The sequence below is a fragment of the Equus przewalskii genome, chromosome 24 (assembly GCF_037783145.1).
Source record: "Equus przewalskii isolate Varuska chromosome 24, EquPr2, whole genome shotgun sequence".
Lineage (NCBI taxonomy): Eukaryota > Metazoa > Chordata > Mammalia > Perissodactyla > Equidae > Equus > Equus przewalskii.
In genome coordinates, this window is record NC_091854.1 from 29,231,236 (window position 1) to 29,249,094 (window position 17,859).

The 17,859-nt window shown below is 43.6% G+C and overlaps 1 protein-coding gene across 11 annotated transcripts in view; it reads right to left on the reverse strand.

Moving 5' to 3' along the window:
- Positions 1-10,984: 10,984 nt before the first annotated feature.
- MIER1 (MIER1 transcriptional regulator) overlaps positions 10,985-17,859 on the reverse strand; it is a 58,770-nt gene continuing 51,895 nt past the window's right edge. For all 11 annotated transcript variants that reach the window (XM_070592232.1, XM_070592227.1, XM_070592226.1 and 8 more), the window contains 2 exons: positions 16,897-17,036; positions 10,985-13,976 (listed from right to left, as the gene is read on the reverse strand). In XM_070592232.1, coding sequence (XP_070448333.1) covers positions 13,648-13,976; positions 16,897-17,036 — 469 coding nt within the window. In that variant the 3' untranslated portion in view covers positions 10,985-13,647. The remainder of the gene's footprint in view (positions 13,977-16,896; positions 17,037-17,859) is intronic.

The following is a 17,859-nucleotide window of genomic DNA, read 5'->3' on the forward strand; positions in this document are numbered from 1 at the left end:
CTGGTCTGCGTTCCCGTTCCTGGCACAAAGCTCCTAAAACCCTTGTAATTTCCTGTATTTGAGCTATAGGAACATCTTTTGGTATAATATTTAGTCTTGTTCCAAGTTCTTGAAATAGCTCCAGAGCCATAAAGGTGACGTGGGTGTCCTTTGTTATTCATAACAAGCCTCTTTCAACCACACTTGAGTTTGTGTTAATAAGGTGACTTTTGGAAAGCCCCTAAGGATGGGAGCTGGTTGCCAGGGGAACCAACCCTGTGATTTGTGTTGGAATTTTCACTTCCCCTTTCCCACCACCACCTGGTGGAGGGGCAGCGGGCTAGGGGTTAAATTTGTCACAAAGGGCCAGTGATTTAATCACTCCTGTCAACAGGATGAGGCCTTCGTAAAAATCGCTGAATGTGGAGGATTGGATAGCCTCCGGGCTGCTGAACACATGGAGGTGCTGGGAGGCTGGATCTCCATCCGTCCATCCTTGATGGGCGCTTGGGTTCCTTCCACTGTTTGGCTGTTGTGACTAATGCTGCTAAACGTGGGTGTCTCAGTCAGTTCGGGCTGCTGTAACAAATTACTGTAGACTGAGTGGCTTAAACAGCAAACGTTAATTTCTCACAGTTCTAGAGGCTGGGATGTCCCGGATCAAGGTGCTGGCAGATCTGGCGTCAGGTGAGAGGCCACTTGCCGAGTTGCAGATGTCCATCTTCTCATATCCTCACATGGTGCAGAGCAGAGGCAGCAAGCTCCATCCTCATGACCTGATGACCTCCCAAAGGCCCCATCTCCAACTACCATCCCATTGGGGATTAAGGTTTTAACATAAATCTTGGGGTGGAGAGGCAAATCCAGAGTAATAGGTTTACAAATAGGCTTTCAGTTCTTTTGGAATTGCTAGGTCATATGGCAATTCTTTTTTTAATTGTTTTTAATACTATTCTCCCTCATGGCTGCACCATTTTACATTCTCGCCAGCAGGGCACAAGGCTTCCAGTTCCTCCACGTCCTTGCCAGCATTTGTTATTTCCTGTTTTATTGGCGGTAGCCATGCTAGTGGGCGTGAGGTGATAGCCCACTGTGGGTTTTGATTTGTATTTTCCTGATGATGAGTGATGTTGAGCATCTTTTCATAGACAGTCCTTTGGAGAAATATCAAATATATTATTCGTCAATATTTTCTCCCATCCTATAGTCTGGCTTTTCATTCTTGTTGACTGTGTCCTTTGATGAAGTTTTAAATTTTGACATAGTGCGGTTTATTTTTACTTTTGTTAACTATGCTTTTGGTGTCATATCCAAGAGATAGTTGCGAAATCCATTGTCATGAAGCTTTTCCGCTGTGTTTTCTTCTAAGAGGTTTATAATTTTAGCTCTTACACTTAGGTCTTGGGTCCGCCTTTGGTTAGTTTCTGTGTATGGTGTATGGGAAGGGTCCAGCTCCACTCTCTGCATGTGAACATCCATTTTTCCCAGCACCATTTGTTCAAGAGACTGAAAAATAGTCTTCAAGTTTGATTTTTTCATTCTAATCGGTGAGATCTCTGCTCTTTGATTGAGCTTTTGCTGGTTTATCGTCTCACTGGGCTTCCCCACGGCTCAGGGCTGCAGCATTGGGGACCGCCACCCAAGGGGCTGCTGAGGCCCCGCCGCAGAGCTGGGCCTTTGTGTGTTCCCAGGCAGCCCCAGGGTTTCTTCTCTGCAGCTCTCATCACATCTGTTTGTTCTTCCATACGTCAGGCTGGACTAAGCTCGCAGGGGCCAGCACCCAGCCTCCAGCAGAGGCCTGGCACGGCCGTGTTTCACCGATGAAGCTCAGTGAGGGACAGCCGTCCAGTGTGATTGTGGAACCCTCATTCAGACCTGATCCATCTGACTGAAAAGACCTGTGCTCTCCACCATACCAGGTTCTCGTTCTTCCTGGTCGGCTTGTAATAGACTCGGTGGTACCAAGCGCATCACCGCTGTGTGTCTGGTGAATGTGCGTTTAAAGCCTAGGCACGAGCTGGCGCCTGGCTGGGTCTGGGAATCCCGGGCAGCTGTGCCTTTCCAGCTGTGCCAATGGCGCCCTCTTGTGGCAGTGGCTGCACTGGCGATAAATGATGGAAAGCCGTGTGCTTTCTGAGAAGTAAGAGCAGTATGATTTACTGAGGGCCTACTCTGTGCTGTCACCAAGTTGGGCCTTCATCACCCCACCTCCTATTTCAGCACTTTGCTGTTGCACAAGTGGTGGCTTAAGCAAGGCTAAGGGGTTAGTCCAACTTCCCTCAGCTGATGATTAAATCTGGACTTTGGTTCTAAAACCTTTCTTTCTGAAGTATTCCGGGTAACTCCCTGTATCGTGAGAACCCAGCAGGAGAGTTTCATCAAGGCTGCCTCATCACATCTGCTTGTCCTCCAGGCACTTCATTTTTTTTAGTAAATATTTTTAAGGACCATATCTACAAATGATGACAGAATCATGAAACTCGGGGCCATGTGTAAGAGTGGATGGGAGGAAGAATGTCATTCTACCTGGGAGTGATGGCAAAGATTTCCTTGGAGAAATGGCATTTGAGCTGATTCTTGAAGGACAGCTCGGATTCAACTGAGAAGATAGGGGAGGGGACAGGCCGCCAGCGTTCCAGGGCCGCCATCTGCTTGTCTGGAGTGCGCCTGCCCTCCCCGCTGTGGGCTGGCCCTACCAGCCTGTCTGAAATGGCCCCACCACACTCCCTGTCCCCTCCCGGGCTCATCTCCACCGCGCTGTCTCCTCTCATCACACTTAATAAGCTTTCTGAAGGCAGAGATGGTGGTCTGTTGTGTTCCTCGCAGTGTCCCTGGCACCTAGAACAGTGCTGGGCACATTATAGGTACAATAGATAGTTCCTGAACAAAAACACCTAGACAAAGAGTAGCTGATTAATCGCTGCGTATTTTGAGGGTAGCAAGGCAGAAAGATGGCCTCATCTTCATTTTAGAAAGACCCTGCCAGCGGCAGTATTTGGATTGTTTACTGTCGGTAAGGGGGTGGCAAATGCAAATCTTACAGTGGCTGGGCAGGTGAAAAGAGCATCTGAACAAAGGCAGTCAGTGCATACAACAGTGAGTAGGAGGGCTGTGGCACCTGCCAGCTTAAAGGCACTCAAATCAAAACAGCACAAAACCCGCCAGCCGGGTTTACCCACTGCCCCCCAGTGTCCCTGAATCAAGGAACTGCTGTCAATCAGATTTGTCCCATAACGGCATCGCTGAGGCTGCCGTGCGGATGCTGTCAGCTGGGCCCCAGGAGGGCGCATCGCTGGGGAAGGCTGTTGTACAGTCCTGGTGAGAGGCGACGGGGTCCTGAAGTGTGGTTGGGAAGAGAAACGGGGGTTGAGTTATTTTAGGAGGTAGGATTAACAGGTGATAATGAAATCCGTTTCTGTTTTTTGTTGATAAAGCTGTGGTGAATATTTTTGCCAAAATCTAATGCCTCCAGGAGACCATCAGAACTTCAAGAAAACAAACATGAACATTTCTAAGGTACTAGGTTTCCTAGTGTTTTCCTAAAAGGTAGTATTTGAAGTGTAGCCATGGAACAGAGTACCTGCTAGACCACAATAAAAATAAATTTACTGGGTGTTTGCTACATGCTAGGTTAGGCATTTTTTCTTAGCAGTTTATATCCTGACATATTTTAATCCTCTGAAAAAGTCCTTCAAGTCCTATTACTACCTTATTTATTTATTTTGCTGAGGAAGATTAGCCCTGAGCTAACATTTGTGCCAGTCTTCCTCTACTTTATATGTGGGTTGCCGCCACAGCACGGCTAATGAGTGGTGTAGGTCTGCACCCAGGATCTGAACCTGTGAACCCGGGCCACTGAAGCGGAGTGAGCCAAACTTCACCACCATGCCACAGGGCTGGCCCTTTATTATCCTTACTTTGAGGAGAGGAAACAGGCACAGGAGGTCGGTTGTTGGACAGTGGTAGTTGGGAGACAGTCTTTGCTTTACAGAATATGAACGTGCCTTCCCTAAGGCTTCCCTCTGCTCTGAGTCTGGGAGCAGCTTGGAACAAGCAGTCCCGTGTGCTGTTTGAGCGTGGAAGAAATGTCAAGTTACTTCTTCTAAATCGAATGAGATGAGTGTCCCTCTTGCCACCCAGCAGGGAAATTCAACCAGCCCTTTTCTGAGGTCACACAAGAGTCAGGGGACTTGCCTGGGGCCTGGGAGCTAGAGGGGAGACCTGCAGTCCTTGTGGTCACTGCTGGACTCCTCAGTGACTGACTGCAAGTCCTTTGAAGGCAGGTGGCCCACATGCTCCAACCTGGGCACAGTGGTAGAGGGGGTCCAGCCCGCCTCCCACCCCAGGCAGCCATCCCTCCGACGTCTTGCTGGAAGATGAGACTCGCTTTCCAGCTATTCTCAGAGCCTGCTGAGCATCTTTTTTCCAGTTTGGGGGCCTTTCTCCTTTCCAGAACTCGGACTTGTGGGGAAAAGGCTAGGAGAGTAAGCTGTTCGCAGTTAACATCTGCTTTCTACCCTGCAGCACACGTCTTCCTGAACACAGAGATCTCATCGAGAGAGGGGAACAAAATCCAGGCCATGGGAAGGTGCATCTTTGAGCTGCTCAGGGCGGCTCGGGTTTCCCGTTTGTAGACTGGGGAAACTGTGCTGCGAGGACGGGCTCCTCACGAGCGTTTACACAGCGCCCGTCGCGGAGTCGCTCAGTAATGGTGCACGATGTTATTTGCAGCAGGCTTGTTTTAGCTGCCTGATGGCCTTCCTCTGGGGCCAGCGTAGGTGCCCGTTGATGGAATGTCTCTTCCCCAGGGGAGCCACCCGCCTGACCCCAGTGACGGGGTGCAGGGCGGCTAACGCTGGCTGCTTCACTCCGCTGGCCACAGGCTCGTCGGCCCAGGGTTGAGGCCATGGCCCCAGCCTTGGGTACATAACTGTCAGCGAGGAAGTGCCGGTGAAGGAAGAGGACGGAGGGGTCTGACCTTGTCTGGGCAGCTCAGTCTAAGGTGGTTGAACTTCGGACAAGTCCCGTTTCCATTGTGGGCCTTAGGTTTTCCCTTCCGTGCAAGGAGGGCCTGAGGGCGAGTCCCCAGCAGGGCCACATGTGGCTCGGGCAGGCGCCCCCGCATCGCTTCCCTCTCAGGCTTCTTGTTGGCTCTGCAGAAGCCCCATGTCTGGGGTTCTGTGGTTCTCAGTCACCTCCGCATGGAAGCACACCTGCTGGTTTAGCTTTGGCTCCCTGTTTCCAGGCCTCTCTGGCAGTTACATCACAAGGGAAAGGAAATTGGAATCAGCGCCTGAGAAAACTGCAAGGCCACTGCAAGCCCGCAGTTCTGAAGTCCATGGTGCTTGTCTTGAGTTTGTTGCCAGACTCATTTGACAGCGCTATCTGACCTGAAATTTGTGTCAACATGAACGCATTTAATTGTGGACATAAGGGTTTTTACCCACAGGTTCTAGATCCTGCTGTGGATGTTTTAAAAAATATTTTTCTAAAATCCGAAAACTTCTGGTCACAAGGACTTCGGCTAAGGGACTGTAGACCTGTAGCACTCCCGGGTCTTCAGCTAGTCCTCCCTGGAGATAACAGAGCCTCCTGCGCGCGATTTCTGCAGCCCTGTGATGCTGGCACAGTAGGTCCCCTTACTTTACAGATGGGCCGTTTGGGGGGCTGTTTAGCATCAGATTACAAAGTAATGGCCAGATCAAGAGGCGCGATCTTCGAGTACGTCTGAGTTCGGGTGAGTGGGATGGAAAGAGGTGGCCTGATGTTAAGGGCTCTAAGTGTGTGACGGGACGATTCTGACTATCCCTGGGTTGAAATGGCACTCCGGTGTGAGGTGCTGTCAGAGATGAGGAAAGGCACGCCTGGGCCCGGGGGCTCCGGGGTGTTTGTTCTGAAGCGGAGCATTTAGAAGGAAGTACCAATAAAAAACATTAATGTGGCTCCAAGCATCAGACGAAGTCTCCTGCTTTCCCTGTTGGCCCACAGGCTAGACCCTGTAAACGCTGCACGGGTACAAAATGACGCCGCTTCAGAAGCATTCTTAAGTTTGTAATACAGTTGATGAGTTGACTGTTCAACAGGAAACTTGCTAATCTCTCCTCAGATTCAACTAAAGAGGGAAATAAAAGGACTGTGATACTGCCTGTATTCAAGCCACACAAACCGACTTGGGTCCTCTGTGGAACCCAGAGGGTGACTCAGGCTAGCCGTGTGGTCACTGACGTCCATGTTAAATGTTTCTTCTCTTCCCCTCATCTGCCCCCAAAATCAAGAGGCCTGAGGGGAGTGTCTAGGTGTAGGGTGACACAAAAGTATCGGGAGACCCTGTTTCCATAATTTACCCAGAGACCTGTGGAGGAAGGAAAGGTTTCAAAACTCCCGCAGTCAGAGCTCAAAGCCAGGCAGCCTCTACCAGACGGAATGCCCGGATGAAAACGCACCTTCAGTGCAAAGGAAGACAGTGGTACAAAGTGCAACTCAGCATTCACCCAAAGGCACAGGGAAATAGAGAGTAGGGCGGCCCCCCGCGAGGGGAGCCATTTAGGCCTGGCCCTCTTAAAAGGAGAGCAGACAAGTGATGATAAGCCGTTGGAAAGTAAGCTCGTGTTCAGTGAACAAATGGCGTCACCTGTAAGACGAGAGGCGCTGTGCCTGGATCCGGGGAAACGCTGGCAAAGACGACAGACGTGGACCTTCCTCTCTCGCGGCTTATGATCAGAAGGGGAAATAATTGCTCGAAGCCAGGATAGCCCCTGTGACAAGCACTACATAGAAGCCTTGAGTCTGTAATAAGGGAGTTTCCCACTGCTAATTCTGCCACTTGGAAGTAACTGCTGTTTTTGGCATGTGGCCCTCATTTTTCCCAACCATACATATACAGGAAATCTCTTTTTAACAAAACTGGTGGCGTCCTACTCTTCACTTGAAGGCCTCTGACCCAGCTCTCATCCGCCATGATCCTTAGCTGTTTGATTCTGTTTGGCTCGGTGCTAGCCACTTAGGAAATGTGTAGACATAGCCCCAGTTGCGTTGATAGTGTTTTTTTTAAATACAAATGCCCGTCTCCTAAACACTGGAGGCAAATGCAAACAGCAACCTAGTGGAGACCAGCGGCAAAGCAGTTCGCGGAGCTCCCAGTTCAAGACGTTTGGCAGCTCAGCGCCACCAGCTGTCCAACTCGATGTCCGCCACCTACAAACACATGTTCAGAGGGCATTAGGGAGTGTTCATACTCACAAGGACCGGCACCAGCACTAGCCCCTAACCAGAACTGACTTCTCGTGTTCACTCCCGAGACAAGGAGACTCAGGGATTGGAAAGTCCCTCTTTGGAGCTGGCTCTTTCCCTAAATCTTAGATTTTCTGGTCCGGAATTTAAAGTGGCTCAGGTTAGTCTGTTGCCGTTCTCTGATTGATGTCTTTCAGTTTTGAAAGAAATCACCCATAATTCAGGGTCCAGATCTCTTTTTCTCTTTAAAGAATCTTCATATTAATGCAAAGTCCATCTTCTTTCAGGGAGAAAAGAGCAAAAACATTTTAGAACTCCCTGAATTCACTCTACAGACACGTTCCAAGTGGTGTGCAGAGACACTCCTGTTAACAATGATGATAAGACCAAAGAGTGAGTTTGTTTTACACCCGGTCAAACCTGCACAAGGCCTCACCTCCCCAGGCCTCCGGAAGCCAGGGGCCTCCACACCTTAGGGCAGCGGATGACCAGAGACAGGGGCGAGTCTTGACTAAGCCACAGCTGTTGTTATACCCAGCCCTGCAGTCAATGTTAAAAAAGAAATGGTCTTCCCCAGGGGAATCGTATATTTATTTCATGTTGCTTAATTTTTTTTTTTTTGAGGAAGATTAGCCCTGAGCTAACTACTGCCAATCCTTCTCTTTTGCTGAGGAAGCCTGGCCCTGAGTTAACATCCGTGCCCATCTTCCTCTACTTTATATGTGGGACGCCTGCCACCGCATGGCTTGATGAGTGATGCCACGTCCGCACCCGGGATCCGTAGTGGCGAACCCCAGGCTGCCGAAGCAGAACGTGTGAACTTAACCACTGCGCCACCAGGCCGGCCCCTCATGTTGCTTAATTTCTAACAAATACTAAGTTGGAGGAGAATCTTACTTAGCTAGAATTCTACGGCAGAGTCTAATGAACTCTTTCCCTCTGCCCTCAGCAGACACTTCCACTGCAGATAGCACTCACCTGCTAACGCCTTCTTGAGGACACGCCACATGCTGGAGCACAAGCCAAGCACAGCAGCTGTCAAGTACAGGCCCGAATATTTGCTGGACAATAAGGTAGATGGAAACATGATGAAAACTTGTCACCACTGACATTTAAATGTGATGAAACCTTTACTATCAATTTGGACAAAGTTTAATGAGAGTTGAGCTCCAGTTTATATGGCACCTCTTCAATGTTCTTCCCAGAATAGGTAGCCTGTAACAGTGCGTTCAAATTTACTTCTTACTCAGAGCAAGCAAAATGACATTTTGAGTATGTTATACATCCTAAATAAGACATAGGAGCTAGTATAAAAACAAGCTAAGATAAAAAAGAATCATGTTTGGGAAAGGAAAAACTCCATGTGCATACAGATGTCAAAAGATACCAGCACAGGTACAAAAACAGGTGCACGATCAATGGGACAGAATTGAAAGCCCAGAATTAAAACCACACATCTGTGACCAGCTAATCTTCGACAAAGGAGCTGAGGGCACACAATGGAGAAAAGAAAGTCTTTTCAACAAATGGTGCTGGGAAAACTGGAAAGCCACATGTAAAAGAATGAAAATTGACCATTCTTTTCCACCATTCACAAAAATAAACTCAAAATGGATCAAAGACCTAAAAGTAAGACCTGAAACCATAAGGCTTCTAGAAGAAAATATAGGCAGTACACTCTTTGACATCAGAATCAAAAGGATCTTTTCGGACACCACGTCTTCTCAGACAAGGGAAACAAAAGAATAAACAAATGGGACTTCATCAGACTAAAGAGCTTCTTCAAGGCAAGGGAAAACAGGATTAAAACAAAAAAAAACCCCCACCACTAATTAGGCAAAAATATTTGCAAGTCCTATATCCAACAAAGTGTTAATCTCCATAAGAACTCACACAACTCAACAACAAAAAAAATCAAACAACCCAATCAAAAAATAGGCAGGAGACATGAACAGACATTTCTCCAAAGAAGATATATGGATGGCCAATAGGCACATGAAAAGATGCTCATCATCACTGATCATCAGGGAAATGCAAATCAAAACTACACTAAGATATCACCTTACACCCGTTAGAACAGCAAAAACAACCAAAACAAAAAGTAACAAATGTTGGAGAGGTTGTGGAGAAAAAGGAACCCTCATACACTGCTGATGGGAATGCAAACTGGTGCAGCCACTATGGAAAACAGTATGGAGATTCCTCAAAAAATTTAAAAATAGAAATACCATACGACCCAGCCATCCCACTACTGGGTATCCATCCAAAGAGCTTGAAATCAGCAATTCCAAAAGTCCCATGCACCCCTGTGTTCATTGCAGCATTATTTACAATAGCCAAGACGTGGAAGCAACCTAAGTGCCCACCAACTGATGATTGGATAAAGAAAATGTGGTATATATATACAATGGAATACTACTCAGCCATAAAAAAGGGTAAAATTGTCCCATTCACAACAACATGGATGGACCTTGAGGGAATTATGTTAAGTGAAATAAGCCAGATAGAGAAAGACAGTCCCTGTATGACTCCACTCATAGGTGGAAGTTAAACATGTGGACAAAGAACAGATTAGTGGCTACCAGGGGAAAGGGGGGGTGGGGAGTGGGCACAAAGGGTGAAGTGGTGCACCTGCAACACGACTGACAAACAATAATGTACAACTGAAATTTCACAAGGTTGTGAACTATCATAATCTTAATAAAAATTTAAAAAGATACCAGTACAATACTAAGGGTACATAATAAATGAGGTTATAAAAAACTGATAGAAGATCAAGAGGCTAATTCAGATATTTAAATACATACAATCAGACCATAACTTGGGGTGGATGACCCTTTAAGATTCTGCAAAGGGTAAACGATTATTAAAGAGCAGAATGGATTTTATGATAAAGAATCAGTAGAATCATGTGATATAGAACATGTCAATTTAGAGACAGAATAAAAAGTTAGAATTTGGAAGTTCCTCGTTCCTCCCTGTAAATATTATATGGTTTTCCACAATGGCATTTTTTGTGAATATGGATTATAGCTGGGAAAACCTTTATTTCTGACTTGGTATTCAGTAGTGATACTGAGCCAGTTACACACGCCTGGGGTCACCTGCACACACCTTGCCTATGGAAATGCACCAACCCTCACTTATTCAAAGTGCCCACTCTTAATTTTCCATTGAGAGCAAAGCAAATATTGTGACAAAGTTTTTGCAAAATATTATGTGATACGAGCTGCAGGGCAAAAGGAGGGACCAAAATATTTTTAATTACATAGTTCAGGGGAAGAGAAACAGGTGAAGAGAGGTCCACAGACCACGGATTTCTCTGCAGAAAAACAAAGACAAAAAGACATGCCAAGGGGCTGGGTGGGTGGCGTAGTGGTTAAGTTCACGTGCTCTGCTTTGGAGGCCTGGGATTCGCAGGTTTTGGATCCCAGGCACAGACCTATGCACTGCTCATCAAGCCATGCTGTGGCAGGCATCCCACATATAAAGTAGAGGAAGATGGGCACCGATGTTGTTAGCTCAGGGCCAATCTTCCTCAGCAAAAAAGAGGATTGGTGGCAGATGTTAGCTCAGGGCTAATCTTCCTCAAAAAAAAGGACATCACCCAAGATGAGGTAAGAAGGATTAGGAGCCCCTGAAACACTACTTCTAGGAGCAGAAGGAACAGAGATGGTATATATTTGCATTGTAAACAATGTGCATCATACAAACTGAAACGAAACCTAGCTAATCAAGCTAACGAAAATCATTCACGCAACATTACATAGGCAAATCATGTTTAAAAAAATATTTTAATAAGCATATTCAGAATGGCAGACAGGGAATGGGAGAAGGGAATTATTTTACAGTGCAAAATTACTATGCATAAATTTAAAAACATGTAATTCATAATTTTAAATGCCTATTTAAATATTACTTCAAATACATTTTAACGCTCAACAGATTTGTGTTGAACTGAGTTGCAGATTCTGAACTCTATTTGAAAACACATCATAAAACAGAACACCATTCCAAATGAAAATGATAGTGCTTTGCTGGGGGAGGGGGGCGGTTTGGGGTGGAGAAGGCTAAGTAACTATTAACAAGGCTTCTTTTCCCAATGCAATTTGTCAAGAGTTCAAGAGTTATGAAATGTATTAAATCTTAAACAAATTCATGATATTAGTAAAAATCTGAAAGTAGTGCAATGACTTATCAAGTTATAGTGGCTGCATTATGAAGAACAAAGTACTGTGTGAAATACCTGTATAAACACAAAATACAATTAAATATTTCTTTACGAAAAGCTGAGCAATTATGCATTATAATAGTGGAATGTCTTTCCTTAAAAAGATCAAGAAAAAATTTCCTAATATGTATACGTGTGCCATATTTGCAAACATGCCTGAGAATTTACTAAAATTGTTCCTGTAATATCAGTTTGCAAGAACTTCACAAACCTGCAAACAAAATACATCTTTTAAAAAAAGGTGAAAATGGCATCTCCAATGTTGCAACTTAAAAAGTACAGCATCACTATTTGTTTGCAACATTTCTGCAGATCGTCTGACAAAGAGCTGCAATACTCTGGATTCATTTTACAGAATCCGATTTAGAAAATGCACTGTGGCCATCTGCTAAAGCTGCCATTCTGGAGAAATTCATGTTCCAGGTAAAACAAAACAAAAACAACCAAAAATTCACGCTTCTCAGCACGTCCACCCAAAACTTTGATTTACTTGGATATGTTTGTAACAACAGTGAATGTACATTATAGGAAGTCAAGTGTTGGAAAGTGGCTTTTAACACTGTTGGGGGGAAGAACGCTGTTCACATTGGTGGAGGGAAGCCGTCTGAACATATTAATAATACTTCATGGGGGTAAGGCCTAAACCAGAACTGCTCAGTGCAAACCTCTGCTCAATTGCGTCAGCCAGCTGAGCCAGTAAATCAAGACCACAGAACACTTATTAAAAAGGCATCGGCTCCTGAACTGATGGCTAAAAATGACTTAGTAGAAGCATCTGGGGTATGCCTGTGTGATAAAAACAAGAATAGTTAATAATCTTTTACAAAAGTTTGGATATAGGTTGGTCTATCAGCTGTATAAAACTACATTTTTTAACAAGAATTTTGCACTAAAAATAAGACGGCACTCTTGCGAGGCTTTGCGAATGGACGATCCTGTGGGCACTCACACAGAGCGACGGCTTCGCATGTCTGCTGCTCATCTGGATGTACGCCATCAAACCTGAAGGACTGGACTCTAACTGGAAAAGTCGAAAACCTTTTCTGACTTCACCTTTTCCTCATAAAATCAATATTCTTGCCTGCCAACTCCTTGTGTGTGCCAATTTCTAAACATCACTTGACTGGTTCCCCTATTTAATGCAAAAATGGGAGGTTTTTTAATGCATATAAAAATAACTGGACAGGATTCTGGTCAGCATGATACATTTAAGCACTTAAGCCAACATTAAACTTTTATCTTGCTTCAAAAATAATTTTGAAAATTATAGCAAATGCAAAACAAACTATGTAATCTAAGTATCACGCTGAATTTCAGAATTCTCAAACTATTTGTCCTTAAGTAGAAATTTGAAAAACAAATTTTCACAATCCTTTATGAATGCTTTTACCACCCGGATAAGAAACATGACTTAATTACTACACACACACTTAAAAAGTCATTAAAAACCTTAGCAAAATAAAATGAAAGCTGACAGACTCAGAATATCAATTCCTCTCATAAAAGTTTACCAACTGTACAAGTTAAGAAAATTATACAAGCTTTTGTATTAAGAAAGGACAGCTCAGTCAAGACATATGTACTGTAAAAATCTTTCAAAGGCTACAAAGAATCTGGAAAAATACAGAATGTATTTCTTAAGCCCAGATAAGAATATGGAAAGACATCATTGATGTCAACAATTTTACATACACAAACCTGACTTGGTTTATTTTTAAAACTTCTATATATAAAAAAATCATGCTAGCATAACTTTCAGGATTCATAAGGGTTTCCTTAATAATGATACTCAATTTGTATGGAGAGAAAAATGTCTGTTATAAAAGACATTTCAAGAAACTCAGAAAGTTGTTTAAGCAGAAAATTGAACTTGATTTTTTCTTCCCTGCCATCGAACTAAGCACAGAGTACCTTGTAGTGAAATTTTAGGATTAATACATCAATGAGAAGGTACAGATAAATCTTTAGTCCATTCAAATTTACTAAACTATTTATTATATTCTTAAAAGGGTCTTTACAGTTTTAAAGTAAAAAATCTGCAAAAGGCAGAATTATGAAATCTTATTTACTAAAGTTAGGACTCAATTCAAATTTTCAAATTTTTACCAACTGCTTCAAGGAAATCAACTTTTTAAGGTAACCCATCAACCCTGAAAATTTAAGTCACGCCAGAATTTACTTCAAAGAAAGTAAAATGAGTCTAAAATTTAGTCATCTGTGTTTTCAAGTTCTTCAAATTTTCCCTGTGAGATGGCTTCTTGGAGAAATTCAGAAGAACCTGGACTTTCTTTTCCATTGCTGTTTACCCTTCGCCTTTTGGCAGGTCTCTCACTTTTTTCATCAAAATCATTTTCATTTCTTGCAGTCACATGGGCAAGTTTTGGGTCAGTGGTAAGGTTATCTGTTTCATAGCCATTAGTATCCATATCTGCATGAAGTGGTTTCTTATTTCCACCTGTTGGTCCGTTAATGTGCAACCCTTCAACTTTTACTTCTTCTTTGTTTAATATTTCACCGGGTCCATTAGATGACACCCCTAAGTTGGAAGAAACATAAATGAAACTGATAACACTAAAAAGTTAAATGTGTAAACTATTATAAAACAGCTTTTCATCAAGAAAGGAAGGTATCAGATCTGTGTAAACATATGTCTGAATCCTGGCTCTATTTACTTAGTATCTGTGTGACCTTAGGCAAGTTACTTACACTCTCTGTACCTCAGTTTCATCAGATATACGAAAAGGACAATCACAGGTTTACCTCACAGGGTTGTTGTGAAGATTAAATAAGTTAACAAATGTAAAGAATTCAGAACAGGATTTGGTGAATATTCAAAGCGTGCTGGTATTGTGTGACAACAAACAGGCATTGGATCTGGTAGGCTAAATAAGCTGAATTAAATAGCAACGATATGCACATTGATTATTCAGATTTACCAAAAAGTTTTTAAAAACCATGTAAAAAAAGAAATATATTTTCTTTAGAAGCTTGAGTTTTCTACTGCCATATAAAATCAGTATGACGTGACTTTCGTATTCTTTTGTCTGTTTGGTATTTTCTGGTGGGGCAGATTCACCCTGAAGGAACATCTGTTGCCAGTCTTCCTCTATTTTGTGTGTGGGATGCCTGCACAGAGTGCCTGATGAGTGGTGTAGGTCTGCACCCAGGATCCAAACCCGTGAAGCTGGGCCGCCGAAGTGGAGCATGCGGAACTTTTTAACCACTCGGCCACGGGCAGCATGGACTTCTTTCTTCTTAATGTAAATCTATACGTATTGTGCTTTAAGGGTAAAGATCATATGCTGTATCTAAATGGATTTAAATAACCTGTCATACTGTTAAAAAATTAATGCTTGAACAGTCCAAGCATACACTTGAAAATGCTAAAAGTAAAAACAAATTCCTCTGTAATAGGCGAGAAAAGAAAGAGCATAATTATTCTAATAAAAGCAAGTAACAATAAAAAGGTCATGTTACAGTTGCAAAAGGGAGTAAAAATTTTGGGGATACTTAATGTAAAATATAGAATGCACCACTGGAGATAAAATTTAATTATCTGAAAAATATTCAGTATAAAGGATGAACCTCAAATACTACATTTTGGTGAAAGAAAATATTCTATATTCTCCAACTCGAAAATATTCTATACTCCCCAACACTCAAATCACAAACGCACACGGGGATGATGCATCCGATGACAGTGAAGGAATGATTCTGTTGTAGGAACCCCAAAGAGCTAGGTGACACTGTGATTAGGTCAAAATAAGATTTCAAGACACTGGGGCCAGCTCCATGGCCGAGTGGTTAAGTTTGCACGCTCCGCTGCGGCGGCCCAGGGTTCGGATCCTGGGCGCGGACATGGCACCGCTTGTCAGGCCACGTTGAGGCAGCGTCCCACATCACACAACTAGAAGGACCTGCAACTAAGATATACAACTGTGTACACAGGGGATTTGGGGAGATAAAGCAGAAAAAAAAAAAGAAAGAAAAGAAAAGATTGGCAACAGTTGTTAGCCCAGGTGCCAATCTTTAAGAAAAAAAAAAAAAGATTTCAAGACACTAATGAAAGAAAGACCCTTATAAAAACAAAGTTGAGTTGGAAAGTTCCTTCCTTTCTTTGAAAAACCTGCGAATCTTGATTGTAGGTACCTGATTTGAATGGCTTCTGGGCTACTGAGTAATTTATAGGTAACTTACAACACTCTCCTAGACCAACTGCATGTTCTCATCAAACGGTTCAAAAAGAAAAAAAGGAAAATGATTTATTTGGTGTTATGAGCAAACGAGAAAAGACAGAAGAGGTACCAACAGTCTGCCTTCCTGGGCTTCCACCGCTAGTCCCAAGGTCAGAGTCTCAGCTGCTTACTCTACTTTAGAATGGAGGTGGCTGCCGTTAGACATCATGGCAGTGAACCTGTCTGGATCAGGAAATGGCTGCTGGGCCCTAATTTCTGTTTGTTTGCTTTGTTTTTAGGGGTGAAGTTTGGAGGGTCATCAAATGAACAAAGCCTATTCACTCGGCAGCGCCAGTGTGAGACCTTTGGCAAGAACAAAGGTCAAACCTGTCAGTGTTCCTCTGCCACCTTCTGTCAGGGCAGGTGAGCTCTCCACTAGCCCCCTGCCCGAAGGCTGGCACATCAGCACGCAGGTGGGCAGAGCTTTAGGCCACAAGTGTCCTAGGGAGGAATGAGGGCTTACTACTTTCTGCTTGGCAACTGTCTTACTTAGGAAGACCATTTTAATAAAAGTAGAAATCAAAATAATTCTCTGACAAGGTCTTACTGATCAGCACAGTGATCTGTGGTCCACTGTGTATTTTAAACAAGAACATTATCTGAACCTCAAACTTATCAGTATGCTTTTTGCTTCCATCTTGCATGGAGATAAAAATAGAAGCATTTCTGTAGAATATTAGTGCACAGGCTGATGCCTGTGTTATCTTTTCTCATCCTTCAAGGTCATTATGCTATCAGTGAGAAAAATATTCAAAGCAGTGCTTGTGCTATCTTCTTTTCATCTATATGCTGAAAGCACTTGCCTGACCAAGTGTTATTAAGCTCTCAAAGTATTTCATAAATATCTGTGTATTTCTGATGTGAAATGGCTGGAGTTTCAGTCTAAGAGTTAACAAGAATACTTACGTCCAGGCATCCCAACTGGATAAGAAAACAGATGTTACTTAAAAAGAATAAATTTCTTAAATGACACGTTGATAACAGACTTTATTAAACTTAGATACTTTCTAGTGATGTCAATAGGATTCTTTCCAAATAGTTTCTATTCTCTGTGTGTCAGTATCTATGTATGCTGATACTATGTTTGTCATCTGGTATTTACAATTATTACTTTAACTTCTGCTTTGGAAGTTTAACAGAAACAAAACTGAATTTCCCAGGCTCCTGACAGCAAAGTGCGCCTCAGCAGGAAGAAGTACAAGTGCGCCTGGGGCTGCTCACCGTTCTGAGCGCTGGCGCTCCCGGCACCGTCTTCCTTCTCGGACTGGCTGTTACTGCTGCTGGAGGCCGTGGGTGGAGGGGACGGGGCGCGGCTCGAAGCCGCACTTTCACTTTCATCCAGAAGGCGATCCATGTAATCCCTTAAAATTAAGTAAAATAATAAAACAATTATTTACTTATATTAAAAACAGCTGAAAATTAAAATTAAGGTTCAATTTAGGAGGTTTTATTAACAAACATATCCTCATTTTCACTTACATTCATTCCAGTGCCTCATCTATCACACCAGGATTTGAACATTTAAATGGAAAGCTCCCTTGGTTACATGTTTGTAGGGAAAAAGGATAAGGGCTGTAAACTAGCAAATTTTAGACAACTATATGAAGTTTTAAAACTTTTAAAACTGTAGGCAAGTGCTCAGAGGGACCCAGCTAAAATCAGAGGATTTATAAACGAAGCGAGTGGTATGACGTCGATCAGAAGCCGTACAAAGAATTTCTGAACAGCCACAGACTGGGATCTTCAAGCTCCTAACGGCTATCTGAAGGCTGTGGCAACACCTCAGAGACAAACAGGGCCTAACAATGAACCACTCTCTGACCTTCCTGAATACCTGCTTTATTACCTTTCTGCTACACCTGAGCTCCCAGAGACTAAGTTCCTGGGCGTATACCATTAGAGGTGAGCTCACTTCTTCTCTGAGTCACTCCTGAACTGTCCGACAGGGAAAGACGCTTGTGGTGACTGACACTGGGTAGGGGTTAGAAGATCTGGGCTAAAGAAATACTTCTCTCTCTGAGGTTTAGTGCCTGTACCTATAAGATGCATGCAATACCTGACCTTTCTACCACACAGGCTGTTGTATAACCTAAGTGTAGGCAAGTGTCTTGTAAGCTAGAAAGTGCTATTAAGTCAGTAGAATGAAGGTGAGCAAACTACAGACTGTGGGCTCGGCCACTTGTT